This window comes from Hippopotamus amphibius, chromosome 1 (genome assembly GCF_030028045.1).
Source record: "Hippopotamus amphibius kiboko isolate mHipAmp2 chromosome 1, mHipAmp2.hap2, whole genome shotgun sequence".
NCBI lineage: Eukaryota > Metazoa > Chordata > Mammalia > Artiodactyla > Hippopotamidae > Hippopotamus > Hippopotamus amphibius.
In genome coordinates this window covers 50547498-50571594 of record NC_080186.1, presented here as the reverse complement: position 1 = coordinate 50571594, position 24097 = coordinate 50547498, and the positions used below count along the sequence as shown (strand labels likewise).

The following is a 24097-nucleotide window of genomic DNA, read 5'->3' as shown; positions in this document are numbered from 1 at the left end:
CGCGGAGCAACTAAGCCCGTGTGCCCAAAAAAAAAAAAAAAACAATAGCATTAGGCAGTGATTCTAAACAACCATGTACACTCTCATTTAAGCCAGGCTCATACATGCCTTCTTTCTCTCCCCTGTAAAGGTAAGCCTGACAGTATTCATTTCCCCAGAGGTAGCCCTTTGATGAAAAATAATGAAAATGTTTGTCACCGCAGGCTGATACTGAGAAGCTGCCTGCCCAGCCTAGAGAGCAGCCTATTTTTAGCTAAGAATCCAGGAAGAAAATGTATCTGAATTGTGATATTGTGAAGAGTATGGGTTTTGCATGCATGCAGACATACTCTGAATCTTGACTTCACTATTTACTGGCTCTGTAACTATTGGTAATTTATTTAACTCCCCTGTGCTTCAGTTTACTTACTGTTTATTATTTTACTATCACAAAAATCAGGAGAATAATATGTCGCTTATAGTGCTGTTGAAAGGATTAAATGAGTAACACTATCTGATCTGGCATGTCTGGCATGTAGAGGCTTGTTATTGCTGGTGATGTTTTTTTTTAAGTGTATTTTCTGAAGGATAGTGTCTCTCATTCCTGTTCCACAGAGCCCTCTCCCAGAGAAAAAATGGAGTTACAGCCATAGTTAGATTGTAATGGTTCTTTTTTTTTTTAAGTCTCCTATAAATTCTTTTTTTTTTTTTAAGATTTATTTTATTATTTATTTATTTATTTATTTTATTTTTGGCTGCACTGGGTCTTCGTTGCTCCGTGCGGGCTTTCTCTAGTTGTGGCAAGTGGGGGCTACTCTTTGCTGTGGTCCACTGGTTTCTCATTGTGGTGGCTTCTCTTGTTGCGGAGCATGGGCTCTAGGTGCACTTCAGTAGTTGCGGTACATGGGCTTAGCAGTTGTGGCTCACGGGCTCTAGAGCACAGGCTCAGTAGTTGTGGTGCACAGCCTCAGTTGCTCCGCAGCATGTGGGATCTTTCTGGCTCAGGGATCATACCCACATCCCCTGCGTTGGCAGGCGGATTCTTAACCACTGTGCCACCAGGGAAGCCCTGCAATGGTTCTTAATGCCCCAACTACACTTGAGAAGTACTTGGCAGAGATTTTCAAATATGCCAATGCCAGGCCACATCTCAGAACAATTCAGTCAGAATATCTAGAGGTGGAACCCAAGCAGATTCTTCTAATATGCAATTGGGAGTGAGAATCACTAGGTTAGAGGAACCAGGGATCTGAAGTTGGATGGTGTGATGGTTAATTTTTTGTGTCAACTTGACAAGGCCATGGGTTGTCCAAATATTTGGTTAGATGTTATTTCTGTGTGTGTCTGTGAGGATGTTTCTGGATGAGATTAACATTTGAATCTGTAGACTAAGTAAAGCAGATTTCCCTTCGTGCTGTGGGTGAGAATCACCCAATCTTTTGAAGGCCTGAATAGAACCAAAAGGTGGAGGGAGAATTCTCTCTGCCTAACTGCTTAAGCTGGAATATTGTCTTCTGCCGTTGGACTGGGATTTATACCATCAGCTCTTCCTGATCTTTTGGCCTTTGAACTTGACTATACCACTGGATTTCCAGGGTCTCCAGCTTACAGACAGCAGATTGTGGGATTTCTTAGCCTCCATAACTTTATGAACCAATTTCTTATAACAAATATCTATCGTCTATCTATTATCTATCTATCTACCTACCCCCCCCCCCCATACACAGTTTGTTCTATTTCTCTGGAGAAGTCTAATACAGATGACACTCTTATGATCCTTTGTGCTCTCCAGATTTGAGAAGACTACCTACTATTCTTCCTCTCTTACGAGGAACATGGGCCTTAATTTTCCTAAAGGAGACAATTTCAGTTTCAAATCCTTCTACCCTATATTCATGTCCAGGGTGGAAGGATTTGACTGAATCTATTTGCAAAAGTATGATTTGATGAGCAGTTTGTTGCAGAGTTATTCAGTGGATAAATATAAATTGTCACATTCATATTTAGGAAGAACTCATGGATACTTATGTATTGATATATACCTATTAATCCAGTATAGTCATTTCTTTTTTTGATGCAACAATTGCCCTGTTTTGGCTAGTGGAAACTCTTCAGGTTGGCTCTAGTGTTATTTTAATATGACCCAATAGCCTTTGATGGCACTTATCCAATGGAAGATACTATCATTATTAGCTATGTTTATTGGTACATAGACTATGATACACTTGAAAATGAGAGCTGTGATTATAGTATGAGAAACAATAATTTTTAGAACAATGAACTAAGTATAAATGCAAAAGGTTGTGAGGAGAGTAAAATAAGGAAAGGTTTAAAAGGGTGACACATTGTTATCTCATTCTACATTTACAGTCATAAAGGTGTTTTTTTTTTAACCACTTCCTCACCAACTCAATCACCTTTATAACAAAGTCAACATTGTACTTATTTCCTGTAGATTTCATAAGCTCCCAGAAGTTTCCTGGCAAAACACTGTATTAAGAAGAGCAGGTGAGATCAAGGCCAAGTATATGTTCCTGATATAAATAGCAGGAAGTCTATGAACTGTTTGTTTTAAGAAGAGCAGGACTGAAACATATGCTTGAATATACAGAAGCACAATACATTCTCCAGCGCAATACAACACCTGTGTAGAACAGCTAAGCCATATGTTTCAGAAATTATACTCCAAAAATTACTATGTAGATTTCAAAAAGAAAAATGCACATTTTCAAAAAATAAACACGTTTGTTATTAACATAACTGTACAGATTCTTCAAATCCTTTTTAGTTGTAACAAGTTTTTAAAATCTTGTAGGATATGCCAAAACTTCTTCTAAAACCACTAACGTATAATGAACCAAAAATCTTAGAAGCCATTGTCAAAAAGATATTAAAATTTCTATACAATATTGGAATTTAAATCAGCTCAATTTTAATGCAACTCATGAAATTTAGTATTAGAAAATGTGTCACAAAAGAGCTAATGTTAGATACATTTCCCACTGGTATTTTCTTGGTCCCAAGGAAAGAGCTTTCTACTCTTACTAGCCGAAGATCTAACACTACATTAAGGTTGTCTGTGTTACCGGTATGCATGCGTGGTTTAGGGTCAGGGTGTGAACAGGAAGGGGAGATAAGAATGAGACGTCCTCAGGCTGCTCTGTGTGACTAGAGAGTCTCTTACCTGGAATATATAATAGAGGGGAGGAAGACTTAAGGTTAGAATAAATGGAAATACTCAATTTAAAAAAATCACCAAGAAATGCAGGATTGTATTTTCAGCTAATATTTGATACTAGCTATCCCAATGGTTTGATCTATGGTGCTTCAAGAACTGTAATTTAATTTAACTAAAAGGACAATTGAATTGAATTGAAAGATTTATTATAATGTGTTTCTTAATAAAGACCTTCTTTGAGCCAATTTTGACTAGTTTAGACCCTGATAATTAATAATATTCATTTGTAAGACAATATTTGATATAGTAAAGTAGTGAATATAGTAAATTGATACAGTAAAGCAGTAAATAGCATTTCACTTCTGTAATTAGGCAAAATAACTAAATTTCATTTAGTAACCATTAATTTGCTGAATAAACCTCTTATTCATAGATAACATGAAAGAAACACACACACTCAGGTTAAAACATTAAGAATTCTTGGTCAGTTGGGTTCAAATTACCATAGTGGTTCTATATGAGTGCAATAAAATGCTCACTACAAAAATGTAGTAAGTCTGGGAAGATGCCTCACAACTTCTCTCTCTAGGAGATTCACAATGAACATACCATATTTAGACTATCCTAAGATATCCTATAATAACAAAAGCCTGTTTAACTCAGTGTTTCCCAAACTTAGTTGGCCCCAGCTCATTTTTCCAAGGAAAACCTATGACTCTGGCAAACCCTGCTGGCTGCCTACACAGCAGCTCTTCCCTCCTCCCCTTTTCTAACAGAACAATGATTTCATTGCAATGGTAATATGCCCAGTCCCAGTGCATCTTGAGTTCTCTAAGCCAGTCTAAAGAATCCCTAGTGGCAGACCTGTGATGTAGAACCTGGCCAATGAGACCTAATGAAGAGTCTGCGGGGAGGTTCTTCCTTGATCAAAAAGGTGGCATTGCTAGAAGGTCCTATTATGCTTTGGATGCTGCTATGTGAAAAATGAGATGCCTCTAAAAGTGGCAGCATCTGGTAATCAGGAAGTAACAAATCTGAGGTCAAAAGCCAGCTGGCTGAGGTGGGAGGAACAGAAGGATAAAAAGGGCTTGGATCTTTGAAGGAATTGTTGAATCTACAAGTGAACTTAATGACTACCTGTCTCCGTATTTCTTAATAAGGAAATAAAAATCTTATATGAGCTCTCAGGTTATTATCCCTTGCAGCCCGGCCCAAGCACCATCACAACTGGCAAACATTCTCTAGAGAAATCCTGAAGTAGAATAAGAGGGTGTCCTGCTGATTTCCTGTGAGACTTAGCCCTCAACACACCCTAGTGGGGAAAGGAAACATGAAGGGTTGTTCAGGGCTGGGACCAAGGAGATTAATTTAACAAGACTGAGCCTGCTATTCAGATCATGGCAAACTTAGCTTCACATGGGTCAGTGTGGTGCTAATAATATGAGGTGTATCAGTTGGGAGGTATATCAGTAAGAGTAGACAAGATCATGCTGAGGGAAGAAACAACCTTAAAACTTACGTCTCACTCAAGCTCCATGTTCATGGTGGGTTGGTTGCGGGCTCTACTCTGACTCATCTTCACTCGAGTCCAGGAGGAGGGAGAATCGTTTTCTGAAACAGTGCTGGCCGTTGTACAGGAGAAAAGAAAGCTCTGGGGATTCTCACTTGACAACCAAAGATTTGGTCCAGAAATAACACCCATCATTTCTCACAGCTCATGAAACAGAACTGGTAATGAGATTCCACTCAACCATAAGGAGGCCAGGAATGGGAAGCACTTGGAGAACATCTTCACTGGCTATCACTCACATCAGCGGAGCTGGCATTGCAGGAGAAGTGTCTAGCCAGAAAGCATGCTTGAGTCCCTTGGATTCTCCCTGGGAGGTCTGTCTGGACAAAAGCAAGGCCTGGGTTGGTGGCTGGAGAATTACAGGGAACTGCAGTTGGCCCTGGGGGAGAGAGCTCGTAAGCACTAGATAATGTATCAGGGTTCTATCAAACAGCCTAAAATCCAAGCAGGCCTCTGGCCCCAGGAGGGAAACTGGAGGGCCAGATGCTTACCTCTAGTTTCTGTTTGCAGAGTTCAAGTAGATAAGCCTTCCATATGGTTTAATTTGAGAGGGATTTCTGGGAACAGGTGGGATGGGAGAGATGATTTATAAGTCAGAGCAGCAGGAAGGTGAATTTAACCAATTTATGATTGAAGGAGAGCCAAGATTCTACCCAGGGAGACAAATCTGAAGGGATTAGTGAGGCCAGAAATAAGAGAATAAGTAAACAAAGCCTGGGCTCAGGAGGATTCCACATAGAATGCAATGTAATGTGAGGCATGGACTTTGACAAGTGGCTTAGGAGTAATGCAGTGAACCATGTGAGTGGACTCAATATTTCTTTCTTTGTGCCTGGCATGAGAAGAATCATGCAATTTCAAGGGGTCATGCTAGACTAGACAAACGTGTTTGTCCCTTAGGGGCAAAGCATGTGATTTAGTGAGGTCCCCAGTGCCTAGGGCCTAATGGCAGAAAGATGAATTCCAGACACTGGCTGGGGAAGAGCTGCAGATGATCTGAACTGGGTGTACACAGCCTGCCTCAGCCTGGCTTATCTTAGGGATAGAGCAGAGCTGAACCTTCAGGTGAAAGACCTTCAGTACCTGAACTTAGCAGAGCTGAGAAAGGCAGGGCTGGATGTTTCATCACTTACGTATGAGCCTTTCCAGACAGGCCTACGTTACTAGCATCCTTGGACCTCTTGCAGCACCTATCAACTGTGGTGCACACTGGGCAACTAGTATGAGATTTCTGGGCTTCTTAAATCTCTTTCTGTGTATGTCCCCTTTTCTGCAACCTGCAGCTGGCCCTTTTATGTGTTGACAGGGACTATTCTAATACCCTTGACACAGTAAGAGACCAGTGACGGTTGGTTGTTATGGATGGAACATAGAACTTTTACCTATATAAACTGGATATAAAGTCATCCAACTTGACTGGAAACAATGCTTCTAGAAACTTTATAATGCGAAAATGGATGGTTGAGGAGAAAAACTAATATTTGTTTCAGTTCTATTTTACACCAGGCCCTGGGCCAGGCACTTCAAAACATCATCCCATTTATTTCTCACATCAGCTGTGAGCAAGATTTTCATTTCTTTCACTTTGTAGATGAGAAACAGAGACTCATAGGTGAACTAGTTTGCATGAGTTCATATATTGCGTGGATTAGTAAGCAGTGAAGCTGTGATCTGAAGGCAGGACTTAGTGACTCCATGACTCAAGCCATTATCCCTTTGCCACTCTGCTGCCAATAGAAATAAGGCAGCACTTTGATCAACCAATGAGCATCCACAGCCTCCTAGATATTTACATATCTGCTAAAGAGGGGAATCACAGAAGGGAGAGCAATTAGCTAACTAATGAATCATCTTCTGTTGCACAAATAAGCTAATTGAATTTACATAGGAAGAAGCATTGGAATGATCCTGCCTCTGTGTTCCAGCTACCCAGTCTTGGGTCAGCAACTTAAACTCTTGGAGATGTGGTTTTTATATTTGTAAAATGAGATCCCTCCCTTTGTCAGGCCTCCCCTCACCAATCTACTATGAGGAGCAGCTGAGATGACATATGTGCAGTCAGTATGGATACTGTAAGAAAATATTCAAATAGAAGGCATCATTACTGACTCTGCCTAAAAACCAGACGTTAATAAGTAAAATATTTTTCGCTTCAAGTGTATTAAAATTGTACAGTAGGGAGGCAGGCTCACCCTAGATTTTCATAAGGAAACACTTCTAATCAAGGCTTCAGGCATAACTTAAGCAAATAAAATTAGGTCTTTAGAAGCATTTACTCTAATATGTAATTTTAAATGATTTTCTGTGCAGAATAGAAATCGACCATAGATTAATGGGTGAGCTAATAATAAATTGGAAAACCTTAACTTATTAGCAGTAGTCTTTGTTTTTATTTTATTTTTGTTTTATAAATTTTATATAATGGTAAAATATTTAGAAGTACTGGGAGAAACATCCTTTTTACAAATGTATTCCTTTTTAAGTTTCCTCGATGGAAACTAGAAAAGGAAAAAAAAGTTTTTTATATTTGAGACTTCCTCCTATTACTGTCAGTAACAGTTAAGTGCATTTATGGAGACAGGAGACAGCACAAAGAGTCTTCTGTAATTCATCAGAAGGCCCATCTTAAGTATAATTACATTACACAGCTCTGCTTGGCCATTAGTTTTTGTTTAGCAACAATGTCCTTCATTTTAAATCCTTTGATGGTAATTATTTGTAACTGTGCCCTTGAATTCTGAAAGCATGTGCACTGCGGCCCTGGTGAACAATGGGTATTTCTAGACTACGATGCAGCTGGTTTCCCGTAAGAGATCATATAGCGAATGGTCTGTAACAACACTGAAAATTTGCAAAAGGTTTCTGAGCTTGAAGTACAACCCCAAGAGCAACCAGGTCAGTAACAGGGGAACCAATAAGCAAACCTGAATAACCTGATTATCCCCTGGCCTGTGAAAGACAGAGGATCATGTTAACGTGAAGACTTTAATGCTCCAGCTTGCTGCCCTTACCTGCTGATCTGGTGCCTCCTCAAAGCTGGGTGTTTCCAGGGATGCCCTACAGTATTTTTACCACTCCCCTTGGAACGCATACGCTCTATCCCTCTGCTCCCCAGTACAACGGGCAACAACACAGACTGTGGTCTGAATATAAAGACCAACTGTCCAGTTGGGATCTCCCTGAGAGAGGGCATCTCTTCCAGCTGCTGCATCTGGACTCCAGCAAACTATGGCATCGGGTCCTGCTGTCTACTGCCACTCTGCCCCATGTCACCCATTCTGTCATCCTTGTCTTTTTCTCCCCACTTCCCTCTCCCAGCTTTTGTTCTTCTGGGCTCTTTGGAAAGCCACATTTATGTTCTTCACACATGGGAAGTATTTTTGGTCAAAATGAAAAATCCATAATGTGTTCCTTAGTGAAATGTTTTGCGAAACAAGGCTGACTTCAACTTGAAAGATAAGCTTTCAGTAGGCAACCAAACCAAACAAAAATCCCACAAACCTCTCTGGCCACACTGTAATTCTTATTCATAAAAGCTAAACACATTTATACTTTACATGTGTGCATTAAATAAAGCCTCCCTTTCCAGTGCAAGAAGGTGAGTATAGGAGTCATTAAAATTTTTATTCTCGAGCTATACATGGTTAAAGCAATCCATATAGACATTTACATTTTCCTAAAACACTGGCTTTATAGTAGGAACTAGAATTATTTTCTTAGGGATTAACCATCTGGCCAGGCCCAGAGAACACTGTGGAAACAATATTTGAGAATGGCTATTATCCATGAAGCACCGGGCTAGGGCCTTTACAGAGTCTTTTCACTGAGTCCTTATGACCAGCATTAGGAGGTAGGTAGGATTACACCATTGACAGACGGGGAGACTGAGGTCTAGAGGTGAAGTGTCTTGCCCAAGGTTCTTCAGCCCTTCTATCAGTGCTCCTCACTGTTAAGATGCCGGAGGATTTCTAGGGTTTCTATGTTCCCTGCCTCGTCTCTGTGTGTTTTCCTTTCTCTATAAAACAGTGGGAACCCTAGGTCAGGTTTGGTTAGGATAGGAGTTGCCTGAGAGAATGCCCAGCAGCCCCTCTGGTCACCCACAGCACGAGTACTCTAACCAAAGAGCAGATGGTGGGGCTGGGTTCTTCTGCAGTTGTTACAAGATGGTTAACACCCAAGCTTTCCACCCAGACAGATCTGGATTTGAATCCTGTCTCTACTGCCACCTGAGGGGCTGTGGGCTAGCTGTTTATCTTTTTTTGAGCCTTAGCTTTCTCAACTGGAACGTGAAGTTAATATCATAAGTTATGCTATGGTAAGAACTGCAGAGAACGTACAGGAAGGGCTTGACAAATAGTTGCTAATTATTCACCCTCCTACCTCTGGGTTCCTAGCCAGGCACAGCTTCTGCATTCACTGCTGCTCTGCCTGAGGGGGCCCAGGCCTGCCCTGGTTTCTAAGTCAGTGCTGATCAGCAATAGCAGCCTGAGCCTGTCTGACTGTGGTCCTGACATCTAGCCTAGATCCTGCTGCACCTGACTTCTCAGAAGGGTGCTGAATCTGACTCCCCAATCCTTCTCATCCCTAGCCCAAGTTCTGGCTGGGGTCTAGGTGAATGAACTGGGCTGCTTCTTGCTGCCAGAGCTTGCTGGATTGGACAGCCACACCTACCCTCACACCATAGTGCATGCCCAAGATCTCTATGTCCTTTGGATACTGTGGAATGCTATTACAGAGCTGGCCTTGGCAACTGGGTGTGGTCGTCCTACTCATAATTTTTATTGTTATTTTTCTGAGCATCTCCTAGGTGCAATGTCCTGCAAAAAGACAGGCATGGTCCAGATAATTGAGCTAAGTGCTTTACAGGTATTATTTCACTTAATCCTCATTATGATCTGGTGAAGTAGGTACTATGAATATCTTCATCCAAAAACTGAAGCTTAGGAAGATTGAGGGCCTTTCTCAAAGTCACACAGCAAGTCAGAGGTGAAGCCAGGCCTAGAATCCCAAGCCAGGGCTCACAGCCATTACATCATAATGCTTTCCATCCAATCTGTCAACCTTCCGTTGCTTCCTCCTTTCCCGGCTGTTTGATGTGCTCTGTGGCAGCAGGTGCCTGGCCTTTAACGCGGCACCTCTTACAATGTACTGTGATCAATTGACTTGTCTCTGTTTCTCTTATACTGGGAGCTCCCTGAGGGCAGGCACCATGTTTTCTTTATCCCTGTACTCCAGTGTATAGCACAATACCTGGCACAGAATAAGTATTCCAAAAGATGTTTGATGACTGAGCTGTAGTGGCTTTTTCTCTTCTACCTGCTGACTTATGTTGCTGAAGTTCCATATGCTCTCTATCCAAACTCATCTGAATGATGAAAGCTCTAGAATCAAAACTAGCAGTTACTCTTTGGTCCAAAATGGTACTCTGTGTGTGTGTGTGTGTGTGTGTGTGTGTGTGTGTGTGTGTGTGTGTGTGTATGTACACATGTGTATGTTTGTGTTTGTATGTGTGTGTTATGGTACTAACTAAAGTAACGGTAGTTGTGTTTTCAAACACTTGTCTACATCAAAAGCTTTTAGCCACCATGTTTCTCTTCCATACACTTTGTCTTTATGACATAGATATTTTTAAAGAGTACAGTCTATTAAAAAAACAGAATGCTGCCCAATTTGGGTTTTGTCTGATGTTTCCTTATGATTAGATCCAGGCTATGCACTGCCAGCCAGAATGATGTGTCCTTTTCAGGCCATCACATCTGGAGGCCCATGATGTCTATTGACCCATCTGAAGTTAATTTTGATCACTCAGTCAAGATGTTGTCCTATTTCTTCCCTGAATAGTTAACATTCTTTTTCTTCTTGTAACTGATAAACAATCCGTGAGGAGACATTTTAAGACCACACATATATCCTGTTACTCATCAAAGTTTCCTCCTGGATCCAGCGATGATTCCGGCCTGTACCTATCTTTAATATGACGTTTGCAAGATAACTATTCTGCAGTTAAATGCAATATCTGTGTCTAAACTGGATCCTATGCAGGAGGGAAGAATGCCATAAAAGACGTTATTGAATTATTGACAAAATTGGAATGTGAATGGTAGATTAAATGACAGTGCTATATAAAAACTGTCTACTAAAATTTACTCTCAAATGATTCATAAAAAGTTATGTGTATGTGTATTCATATATGAATATATACACACACACACATATAGAGAAAACACATAAATGATGGAAAAAAGCAGATGGGATAATTATTTGAAGGTAAAAGTTAGGTACATGTGTGTTCCCTGTATTATTCCTATTATTGTAATTTTTCTGTAAGTTTGAAATTATTTCCAAATAAAAAGTTAATAACAAATATTTAGCCACCTATAGAATAAACATTAGATGTCCTACCTGAAGCGATGTCTTTAGCAGCTGACCCTGTATCAATTACTAAGGACAGTTTCTCCTGGATTGAATGATCCCCAAGTTCTAGTCCCATAGGAGATCCTATGACTATTGGTGAAACTTCTGTCTCCATGATGGTACCTGTGGAAACTACCAAGTAAATAATGGTGGTATTTTGAAATGGAAGACTCTAGTTCTGGTTGCACATGTCTCAGTTTTCTTTATTAAAAGACAATACAGAAATGATGAAATGATACCTAAGGGTCTTGAATACAAGGTGAAATGACAGAGGTCCCTGATGCAATGACATGAACCTGGCATCAGCCCCTTCAAGCTCCTTTCAGTCCCCTTTCATGATGGTTGCATACTCCTTCTGGTGTTCAACCAGCTTCAGGAATACTTGGTATTTCTTGTCATAATATCTGTAGGAGAAAAATAAATATGTTGAATCATCTCAAGCAAAACTGTTACGCAGCTTCCCCTGACATTTAGAAGAACAGGAGTGTATCTGTTACGGTTTCGCAGACACTTCCCATCTTTTGGATGCTGACAGCATCCTGAGCAACGTTTCATACCCATTATCTTTAACCTCCATGGGTGAACCTATATCTCCATTTTAGAGGTAAAGATTTTAGATTTTAGATTTGCTCAAAGAAGCAAATCTAAAATAGCATCGCTAAAAATTGATAGGGCTGGAATTGAAACTCAGGGCTATCTGACTTCAAAGCCTCCACTATAACACAGTGAAAGTCCCAGGCTTGACGCAGGACCATTCACATTCCCAGCTTCAATAAGTATTTCATATATGACTACCCCACCTCCCCACCCCAGTTTAGTGACTGGTTTAAAGTCACAGACTCACCAGGGATGAGACTGAACATTTTAATCACCCTTTGCAGATTCTGCACCTACATTTCCTTTGCAGACTGCTTTACCTGGGAGTAAAACCCCATGAAAACGTGACTAATGCCTTTCCTGGAGCTGTGCCCTGCCTTCCAGGCATCCCACAGGGGACCTGGTCTCCTGTAGTCTCCGGCTGAGCCTTTAGATGAGACCTGTTAGAACTGGTGTTGGCCGTAAGTCAGACTGCAAAACAGCTGAAGCTACCTCGAGATCACAATCTTGAACAGGACAAGAGTAGCTAAGACAAATTATACTTCCAGATGGCAGCTTGGCCCTTATCCCTCTCGGTTGGGAGGAGCTGACGTGGGGTAAGGGGTTGATGAAGCCTGTCTAGCATGTCTTGGTAGATTCTGGGGTGCTCTGAAAAGAGGTCCTCATGAAGAAGCTTTGGTGCAAGCTTGGGAATTGAAGAAGAGAGTGTAAGAGTAACCCTGAATGCAAACAGGGACTTCTACCTGTAACATGCAGATCTAAATTGATTAATAGGAATCCCCTTGCCCAGAATTTCTACCTTAAGAATTTTGGTAACTTAAGAGGTGTGATGGGGCCAAACACAGGGTTAAGAGATGGACTGGGTTTGAATCTCAGCTTGGCCACATTACTAGCTGTGTGACCATGGATATGTTACTTACTCTATTTGTTTCTAAATGTCCCTATTTGTAAATGGGAAAAATTATAAGATCTACCTCAATAGAGCTGTTATGTGAACTAAATGAGGTAACACTTGAGAAGCACTTAGAACAGTGCCTGGCTCACAGCAAGTGATATCAATGCTTGTTACAGTTACTACTTAAAAATTAATATTCCAATATTATCATCAATTTCACTACAGGTAGGTTCTACTAAAACCTGCTCTATGAGCCTCCAAATTTATTAATCACAGAATGATTTTGGGGACAGCAATTTTCTTCTTCAAATGCTCTCTCTGACAATCTAATGTCAAGCAATTTTTTCACTGTATGAGATGGATTTTCTGACTTTGGAAAACTTCTGGAAGGGAGCTTGGATCAGCACTCCTTCTCATACACTTGAAGATTTCCTATTTTAATACCGACAACTTTGTAGCAACTTTGTTCATTGGCCTTATTCTTCATACAGTGAGAAAAGCATCAGCTTTCCAGGCAGAGAAGCCTAGGTGATTTGGAGCAACTTCTTTAAATGGTCTGAGTCTCAGTTTCTCTGCTGTAAGAGGGACGATAACAGTACCTATGTCATAGAGTGACTGAATTTTAAACACGAAAATGAACATGAAATCCTCTGTGAGCTGTCAAGTGCTTACAAGTGTGAGCTAATCTGCTTCTTGCATCCTTCTATCATCCTGAAATGTCAAAAGATGGAGAGACTATATTTTTCCTTTTTTACACATGGGAAGCTGAGGTCCAAGGTGCTTCTTTTCCTGTGCTTTTTATTTTCCAATTTTTAAAATTGTGGTAAAATATACGTAACATGAAATTTACCATTTTAGCCATTTTTAAGTACACTTATATTATGGTGCAGCCATTATCGCCATCCATCCACAGAACTCTTTTCATCTTCCAAAACTAAAACTCCACCCGTTAAACAATAACTCCATTCTCCCCTTCTCCCTAGCCCCTGGCAACCAACATTCTATTTTCTCTCCATGAATGTGACTGTCCTAAGTACCTCATACAAGTAGAGTCATACAATATTTGTCATTTTGTGACTGGCTCTTTTCACTAACACAATGTCCTCAAGGTTCATCCATGTTGCAGCATAGTTCAGAACTCTCTTCCCTTTTAAGGCTGAATAATATTCCATTGTATGTATATACCACTTTTTCTTTATCCATCCATATGTCAATGGACACTTGGGTGGCTTCCATGTTTTAGCTACTGTGAATAATGCTGCTATGAACATGGGTGTATAAATATCTCTTTGAGACCCTGATTTCAGTTCTTCTGGGCACATACCCAGAAGTGGAATTTCTGGGTTATACGGTAATTCTTTCACTTTTGAGGTACCACCGTACTATTTTCCACAGTGGCTGCACCATTTTACACCTGACCAACATTGTGCAAGGCAACCAATTTTTCCACATCCTTGTCAACACTTGTTATTTTCTGTTTTTCTGACAGTAGCCATCCTAATTGGTAAAAATTGGTATCTCACTGTAGTTTTGATTTGTATTTCCTTAATGATTAGTGGTGTTGAGCATCCAATGTGCTTATTGACCATTTGTATATCCTTTTTGGAGAAATGTCTATTCAAGTCCTTTGCCCATTTTTGATTTGGGTTGTTGGTTTTCTGGTTGTTGAGTTTTAGGAATTCTCTGTATATGGATAGTAATCCTTTATCAGATATATGATATGCAAATGTTTCTTTCCAAACTTAGGTCTGTGTGGCACAGACCTGAGTAAGTGCTCTGTATAGACGAGAACGTGATTTGAGTCAAGGAAGAGATGTTGAGAGTAGTTCAGAAGGAAACTGGCTCTCTTTCCACTTGCATATCTTTGGGCCGCCTGCAGATGGTGTTGGAGCATCGCGTGTGCCTCCCTCACAGAGGCTGACAGCAAGAAGCCAAGGATTCTTTTCGAAAGAACACGTGGGATCTACTCAAAGAACATAAAAACAGACTTCTCTCAAAAGTCTTCAGAGGGTCAGTGAAGAGATGGAGAAGAATAATCTGTTTCTAATTTCAACAGAAGGGATGCTGCTAGCCCAGGGCTCCCACTGCCACGCAGAACTCAGATCTCTCAACACTCCTGCACTGAGCTCCCCCATGGAAGGGCCTGCTCCACTGACCCGGCTATTTAGAGAGCGGTTTATATGCACAGGATTAACAGTTCAGCTCCATTGGAAGACCTTCGTTAAGAAAATAAAAGGATGTTTGATGGCTTTTTCCAGGGACATTTCAACGCTGTTAAGTGTTGATCGTGCTTTGGTAGGATCAGCACTTCTGCCTGTCTATTACATAAGGCAGAATTTGCTCTTATGTCCTAATCTCAAATGAGTGACTGAGTTATGCCTTAACTCACTACCAGTGACTTAACATAGGTCCTTGTCATCTCTCAGCTGGAATGTTGAAAAGCTTTCCATCTGGTCTCTCTGCTTCTACTGGTAGGCCCTCTAAAGCATCCTCTAGGAGGATCTTTCTAACATCTGCATCTGACCAGGTCCCACCACTGCCTAAAATTCAGTATCTCCATTCCACAGGAAGGATGAAGCCTGAGGTTCTTAGCACAGCCTCAACGTCCTTATGAGAGGACCCCCCTCTCTTCCCCTCACACTCAGTTTCACTTCCTGCCATCTCCCTTCTCATACTTTGCATTTCGGAATTATGAGTTGTTCACAGTTTCCTGAACATACGATGCTGTTCCCACCTTTATTACTTTGCCTATGTTATTCCCTCTACTGACAAAGTTCCTTTTGGTTTTGGCCACTCTGACTTCTTTTAAGCATTTAAAGACGGCTACACTGGCCTCTTGCCTTCCAAGATGGACCACACTCTGTCTGTGGAGTGTGTATCTCTCTAAATAAATCTTCTTTTGCTTAAAAAAAAAAAAAAAAGACAGCTACACTTAATCTCCTCCCAAAAGCTTTCCCTCACTCCTACAGGGTCAAATTCTTTTCTGTTTTGGGTTACTTTGTCACCTGGTAATACTTCTATTATATAACATATCCCTTTGTCCTGAAAAGATCTACCGCATAAATAAGATTGTGCCTTATTCCCTTCTAAGTCCTGCCTAGATGCCAAAGACTATAATGCCTTGAACATAGCAGGCACTCTATAAATTAGTGTTTTGCGAATTGGGGTTAAAATATTAATCAAAGTCATGTTGACCTACTGTATAGCACAGGGAACTATACTCAATATTTTGTGATAACCTATAAAGGAAGAGAATCTGAAGAATATATATATAATTGAATCACTGCGCTGTATACCTGAAACTAACAGGATATTGTGAATCAACCATACTTCAATTTAAAAACAGTCATGTTGTAGCCCTCAAAGTCACATGATGTAAAGGGTGGAGGAACGCACAGATGCTACTGTGTGGGAAGACATAAGAGATTCCCATTTTAGAACAGATGAGACCAGATTTACTGATAAAGACCTAGGGAAAAAACATTAGTTTGAGAGTTCCAAAGTATGTATTTGACTCCCAGGTCTGACCCTACCTAGCTCTGTGATCTTAGGGAATTGCAAGTGACTTTACCTCTCTGAGACTTAGTTTTATCAACTATTAAATGAAAGGCCTGGCTTGCTGACCCCTGAGGTTTATTCCAGCTCTAGAGTTGCACGTGTCTGTTGTCCTTTCCTCACCATTGTGCACAGAAAACATATAAACGTACCTTTTATCCTCACGTCTAGGAAACACAACTTTCCCAACTTTGCTCATTCTTGCCATTGCCTCCTGTCAAATGGAAAACAGAGCACAGAAAGCTAAGTTGGAAAGTTAAAACCACAGTGAGGCTTGTCACAAGCGAGAACATTCGAATGAGAATTTACTCCCTGTAAGAGATTCAGTGAGTCCATTTTTTTTTTTCAACTTATTTTCTCTGGTGATAAGATTAAAATCCAATGAACATTAAAAGGTACATCTATGACCACACAGCCTGGGCTTAATAAATGGTTGCCTATTAAGACCTCCAAGGCATAAACAACCTGGAAGGCAAAGCACTTTTGTGATGGCTTGCAGGGGGTGGTGGGAGGGAGTTACTTCCCCTTTGCATTGCCTGGACACCAGGGCTTGAGAAAGCAGCATAATCAACCACTGAACATGTTGTCTACTTAATTCAGGATAACGGTAGTCGAGCGGAAGCCACTTTGCACCTGTGCTTTAGGATAGACTATTTAAGACCTCTTCATTTCACTTTTAGTTCTTTTTCTAGCAGTCTCTGCAATTGTGCATACAGATGTGCGGCCTCCAGGAAGAGTCTAATGGACTTGACCTCAAGAAATTCTTGCCTTTGCAATGGGGCAAGTGGGCAATCAGCACGCTGCAGTGTCTTGGTGGACATGGTCAGCGTGAACAGCAGCAGAGATCAACCATAGCTTGTGTCAGCTCCATTATAGGAATGGAAAGGTCAGGTTTCCTTGGGCAGTCTCCCAATGCTGTCAAGTTCATGGGAAAGTTAGGAGGAATGGAGAGAACCTAAGCTTTGGAGTCCAAAGACTTGCCTGGGGAGACTGTAAGGAAGAGCATGTCAAAGCTCCTCAGAAGAGGTCCTAACTTGGGAGTAGCTTTTGAACTCTTATTAAGGATGTAGTCATTGTGGGGTCACATATGTACAACTCCTTATTCTATACATTTATTAATTACTCACTAGGTACCAGACACTGTGTTAGGGATACAGATTTGCCTAAGACCTACTCTTTGCCCCAGAGAAACTCACATACTAGCAGAGGAGGAAAGAAATGTAAAAAGCTGACTGCCACACAGAATGTGAAAAGCCCTGGGTATCTTCAAAACATATCCAAGTGTTTCCTTTAACATCTTTACCACTTGACTTGTGATTCTATATATACACACACACATATATATCTATATTTAATTATATAATTATGTAAATATTATATTTATTATTTATCACTAATTCCCTTCTGACAAATCATGTACTTACTAGTTTATGTGTTCCTTCTCTGCCTCTCCATCCCTTGTTCTAACCAGAATGTAAGCTACACAGGCTGGGAGATTTGTCTATTTGCTGCTTAATCTCACTACCTAGAATATTCATAAAACATATTGAGCCCCTTTTATGTGCCAAGCACAGCATCCAATATATATGGGATACAGAGATGAAGAATGAATGGGTCCTTTCATCAAAGAGCTCACCATAGAATGGAAAAGACATTTATTATGATCAAAATAGAGCATGATAAATACTATGCTAGAAGCAGATAAACTTCTTTTCAATAGTTACTCCAGGATCAAGAAACTTGATACTTTTTCATCTGCTAATCACTTACACATATCTCCAATCTGGCAAAGATGTTCTACCAACACTTTCCCAAGAACGCCATGGACATTCTGAACAAGTTATCTGGTTTCCTAGTACCCAGTGGATTTAAAAGTGCTGTTTAGGAGATCAGAGACGCTGAGGGTAGCGAGCACACTGATGGCAGAAAGAAACGGCCGCCTTATTAAGGAGGAGATTTGAAAAATTATTGAAAAGGGAACCGAGGTGAAAGGACATGAAGCAACAAAGGGCAGTCTGGGGCCATTTTACAAAAGAGCAAACACATCTTACTGTGGTCACTGCTGTTCCACTTAAGAACATTTTCAGAGCTCTGCTCACCCCAACATATGTCAGTACGTTTTCCTTCATAAATGAAGTTCTGATTCCCTTAAAGTAAGCCCCATGTCTTGCTGACATGGTCTCCATCTCAGCCATCCCCATTGCCAACTTTGCCACTAGTTGTCTTGTTTTGGGCTTGCTTCTTCCTTCTTAGCGATGCTCCGCTCTCCCCATTTTAGGGAGAACCCCACCTCCTCTTGCCTCCTCTGAATCTTGAAAATACCCTTGGGGAATACTCCTCGAGGTCGTGCTTAGGTTTCAGACTGGAGCCGACATTCCAGGACTGCCTTCGTGGGTGGGATCCAGGAAACTCGTATTATAGAAGGAGCCCCATAAATGTCACCTCATTTCCTCCTGCAACAGATGTGTGGACACAGGGTAGATAGCAGGGAATTCTTCTTTTCTTTCTTCAAGTTACCTTTGCTTATTTTTAAAATAAATTATTGAGGAATGACAGTGATCAAGATTTCAAAGGTTTAAAAAGAGGTTATTTCGCTTCTCAAAAAAGTACAGATTTAAATGTTAAACTTAGCTCAGGTATTGATTCCACAGAAGGTTTTTCCTGAGTCAGCCCCACCGGCTGCCTCCCACCTAGAATGAGTTATTTGCTCCCCCAGAAATGTGTGCTTCCATCTACCATAGCATTTATAACATGGCATCGCAATTTTTTGTTGGCATGTCAGCCGCCCCAACTAGACTCCTGCTCCTTAAGGCAGGAACCGTTATAATTGTTTCCACTGCCAAACTCAGCATCTGGTGTATCGTACATGCTCAACGAATGTCTACGGGATGAATGAACTTAAGAACCATACACGTGAAAGAATGCTAAAATGGAAGTTTTGTCTGAGATCTACAGTTGACAGATATAAGATACCAAAGTGAGCTGGAAACAGACCACCCTGAAGAATTTGTAGAAAGGGTAGTTGAGGACCCATAAATCAACTCTTAAACCTTTCATCCATGCAGAAGGTCAGAAAAAGAGATGGATTTTTAGGAGAGAGCTGTGTGCTGACTGAGCATCAGGGCTCCTTCCGGGGGTGAGCTGAGAGCACCACTTCACTGACACCAACAGGGATCTGGCTGTGTGTCACTGAGGCTGTGGGACAGGGTGGGTTGAGTGTGGCTCCTGTTTGGAGGAGAGGTGCTGGCGCTGTAGAAGCGAAGGAGTGATGCTCTGGGACCAGCCAGCACTGCCAGTCTGTCAGATTCCAAAAGGCATGACTGTTGCCCATGAACCTGAGGCGGCCACAGGCCGGAGGGCTTTGTGGCTTGTCTTAGGTCCTGTCCAATACGGTCACCTAAGGAGGCAGAGGGAGCCTGCATAAAGAAGTTTGAGGCAAACTACTGGATTCTTAAGGAATTAAAAGAATAAGCAATCTACTAGAATAGAGAAGGACAAGGACAGGATACAGAAGTGGAAAGTCTTCAAAAAAAAATCTACAATGGGGCCTAGCTGTAAACACCTATCAGACTTAGCATGAAGTCCACTTATGACAGTGCTGATCAAGATAAGAAGTTTCCTACACCCCTGAGCTCTCTTCCCTTACACCTTCCAACCGCCTCAGAAGAATAAGAGAAAAGCCAATACATATCGGAGAGAAAGTGAATGGGGAAAAAAAGAAGAATCTGATCACAGCCACCTTCTCACATTTGCAGGAGTCCCGACTGGATGAGTAGGAGTTGTCTTATCTTTAGACAAAAATTGAAGTGATGATTATTATATATTCCTGGTATTCTGATGTTTGAATTTTGGTTATGTCTTATGACTTAAAGGGACCATAAAACTTGCATTATCTAAATGACTTTCTACTTATCTAAGAAAGTAATGGAACTGTCAGAATTTTTAACCAGGGCAGAGAGAAACTAGCTCTACTGCACAAATGTAAATGGACAGTGGGAGTAAATGGACAGTTGTCTTTCAATTCTATCTCAAAAACTGTTCCATATTCATAATAAACAATGGATGAAAATATATTGAAATATTAACAGGTTCAAGAGCATGGGTGATCATTTTTTCTATTGTTAACTTGTTTTATCTGTCTTCTAAACTTTATACTGCGGCATACAGGAATTTGATCACGTGAAGGGAAATAAAACTATCCTCTACTCTAAAAGACAGTTATGCTTCTACAGGCAGTCAAAATAACTCGTGCTTCCTTTCTTCTCTCCTGGGAGGCAGGGCTCATTACGGGTATTTGACACAAAAATGGAGAATGCCCAGAGAATCAGTGCTGTCATCAGAAATAGCACTGCTGAGTTTTCCCATTTCTCCAAATAATTAACACAAAACTGAAACCTCATGAACCCACTGGCTGCAGTAAATCTGGAAATTACCGCAGCCAAACAATGTGAATTTATTATGGAAATGCTGACACGTGCTACATATAGTCACCCCCACAATATATTTCTGTTCAAAGGGTTTATTTGAAGTTGGCTTCAAAATTCATATTTTTTTGTCAGCAGGCAGGAGTCAGACAATCTGGGTTTGTAGCACGCTACCCTCTTTGTTTGGGAGTCTAGACAGCACAACGAAGACAGGGACTTCTCTCTTTCCTTTTTGCCCACACAATGAGAGCTTTTAAAAACAAAATATTTGGTAAAATTGCCTTTTAATCACTTCTTTTCTTTCTCTCTATAAGGCCGAGCTATAAATAAACCATGAAAGTTCACATTTGATCGTCACTTCTGAAAGCAAGTGTAAGGGTTTCTGTAGGAAAAAATAGGAGCCCTGTACCAAGGCCATGAAAGACCGCATTCATGGGGTCTGACCCTTCCCTGCCGTGTCAAGGCCGAGATACCAGTCTGCACACGCTGCGCACCACTTCCCTGAGCGCGGCCCTGGCAGTCACCAGGCCTGTGGTGGGTACAGGGAACTCCCAGTTCTCTAGTGTTGTGGCCTGGCTTGGGAGCTGCCAAGGCTCCCAAGGGCTTTAGGCTATTCTGGGTGAGGTACCCAGGGAAGTTAGAGTCAAGAAAGGAAGGAGGTCTTCAGCACCCAGGGAGAAGATGGGGATTCCATGAGTGGCAGCCACAGGAATGTTGGCAATTCGGGGAGCAGGGGATGTGATACCTTCTCTCCCACTCAGGGGAAGGGGAACAATGGCCTTAAGACTCGGGGAAGGCTGGCAGGTAGTCTAGACCTAGGCACCAAAGGGCACTCACTGCAAGCTTGGCAGTGCCCAGAGTCACGGTCTACAGGGAAGAATAACCAGGACCTGGCCTGGTGGGAGCTACACTGTGAACTCCCTGAAGGTAGGAACTGTGTCACTGTAGGTCTCATGCCTAACACGGTCCTAGCACTTACAGCTGCTGGGTTAATGTTTGCCAAGCTGCTGAATGGAAGGGTGATGCCTTTCACGACAGAGGCAACAGAAGATCATCTAACGGTGTTTCTAAAATGGCATACATGCGCTCCAGGGAGTGTTGGAGATGATCTCTTAAGATTCCAGAAGAAAATACTGGAAGCGCCATTTATATGCCTTTTAGACTAAAGAAATCAATTCAGGTTTATTATGCAGATTGTCATCAGATCCATCAGTTAGTCCCCACACCAGACAGTCATGAGTGAGTAAGATGTGTCAGGTGTCCTAAGGGAAGGATGAGTGCTCTACAACACCAGGGATGAGAGCAGGGCACTCCATTCTATGTCCCCAGCTTCCAGGGGTTTGCTACCTGTCATCATTCACATGTTCCAGGTTGGTAGGTTTACAGGTATTATCGTACTGTATTTAAATAAACCCTTACAAAACGGGCAGGCAGCTGAGAAAGATTCAACCAATGGATTAAAGGCAATAGTGATAATTCAGATTCAAGTAAACAAACAAAAAAATGATGATACTCTTGCTTATTTGGTACTAGCTCTTCATATTATAAGGTAAAAACAATGAGGATCTAGTCAGATGAGACAAGAATTGGGAAAAAATAAAAATTATCAAAAATACTGTTTGTTGTCCATCATCAGATGAATGGATAAAGAAGATGTTTTACACACACACACACACACACACACACACACAGGAATATTACTAAGCCATAAAAAGAATGCAATTCTGCTATTTGCAGCAGTGTAGCTGGACCTAGAAAATATTATGCTTAGTGAAACGTCAGATAAAGAAAGACAAATACTCTGTGATATCATTTATATGTGGAATCTAAAAAAATACCACAATTGAAAGCATATGTAAAACAGAGACAGACACAGATGTAGAGAACAAACTAGTGTCTACCAGTGGGGAGAGGGAAGGGGGATGTGCAAGATGGGGACAGGTGATTAAGAGAAATAAACTACTATAATCAAATTGATAAGCAACAAGCATATATTGTACAGCACAGGGAATCAAAGCCATTATCTTGTAATAACTTTTAATGGAGTATAATTTGTAAAAATACCGAATCACTATGCTGTACACCTGAAACGAATACAATATTGTAAATAAACTATACATCAATTAAAAAAAGAAAAACAAAGAATACTGCTTGAGATATAAAAACAGAGGCACATACAAAATCATTCAGAAATCATCAATAATCATTTTATTTTATTATTAAGAATTTTTATTGAGATATAATTGACATAAACTGTATATATTTAAAGTGTACAATTTGATATTTTTTTCTTATTAGTAATATATATATGGCAATCCCAATCTCCCAGTTCATCCCACCCCAACCCCCCCCACCCTCACCCCACTTTTCCCTCTTGGTGTCCATATGTTTGTTCTCTACGTCTGTGTTTCTATTTCTGCCTTGCAAATTGGTTGATCTCCACCATTTCTTTAGATTTTGCATATATGCGTTAATATAAGATATTTGTTTTTCTCTTTCTGACTCACTTCACTCTGTATGACAGTCTCTAGGTCCATCCATGTCTCTACAAATGGCCCAATTTCATTTCTTTTTATGGGTGAGTAATACTCCACTGTAAATATGCACCACATCTTCTTTACCCATTCCTCTGTTGATGGACATTTAGGTTGCTTCCGTGACCTGGCTATTGTAAACAGTGCTGCAGTGAACATTGGGGTGCATGGGTCTTTTTGAATTATGGTTTTCTCTGGGTATATGCCCAATAGTGGGATTGCTGGGCCATATAGTAATTCCATTTTTAGTTTTTTAAGGAACCTCCATACTGTTTTCCATAGTGGCTGTATCAATTTACATTCTCACCAACAGTGCAAGAGGGTTCCCTTTTCTCCACACCCTCTCCAGCATTTATTGTTTGTAGATTTTCTGATGATGCCCATTCTAACTGGTGTGAGGTGATACCTCATTGTGATTTTGATTTGCATTTCTCAAATAATTAGTTATGTTTTGCAGCTTTTCATGTGCCTCTTGGTCATCTGTATGCCTTCTTTGGAGAAATGCCTACTTAGGTCTCCTGCCCATTTTTTGATTGGGTAGTTTGTTTTTTTGATATTGAGCTGCATGAACTGTTTATATATTTTGGAGATGAATCCTTTGTCTGCTGAGTCATTTGCAAATATTTTCTCCCATTCTGAGGGTTGTCTTTTCATCTTGTTTATAGTTTCCTTTGCTGTGCAAAAGCTTTTAAATTTCATGAGGTCCCATTTGTTTATTTTTGTTTTTATTTCCATTACTTTAGGAGGTGGGTCAAAAATATCTTGCTGTGATTTTTGTCAAAGAGTGTTCTTCCTATGTTTTCCTGTAGGAGTTTTATAGTGTCTGGCCTTACATTTAGGTCTTTAATCCATATTGAGTTTATTTTTGTGTATGGTGTTAGCGAGTGTTCTAATTTCACTCTTTTACATGTAGCTGTGCAGTTTTCCCAGCATCACTTATTGAAGAGGCTG

At 40.8% G+C, this 24097-nt stretch overlaps 1 protein-coding gene across 11 annotated transcripts in view; it reads right to left on the bottom strand.

Moving 5' to 3' along the window:
* Nucleotides 1–11320: 11320 nt before the first annotated feature.
* The window catches only part of FGGY (FGGY carbohydrate kinase domain containing), a 420251-nt gene continuing 407474 nt past the window's right edge, over nt 11321–24097 (bottom strand). For 9 of the 11 annotated variants that reach the window (XM_057712523.1, XM_057712514.1, XM_057712532.1 and 6 more), the window contains 2 exons: nt 16341–16402; nt 11321–11545 (listed from right to left, as the gene is read on the bottom strand). In XM_057712523.1, the coding sequence (XP_057568506.1) occupies nt 11464–11545; nt 16341–16402 (144 nt within the window). In that variant the 3' untranslated portion in view covers nt 11321–11463. The remainder of the gene's footprint in view (nt 11546–16340; nt 16403–24097) is intronic. The other 2 variants (XR_009049724.1, XM_057712545.1) reach the window with 2 other exon arrangements.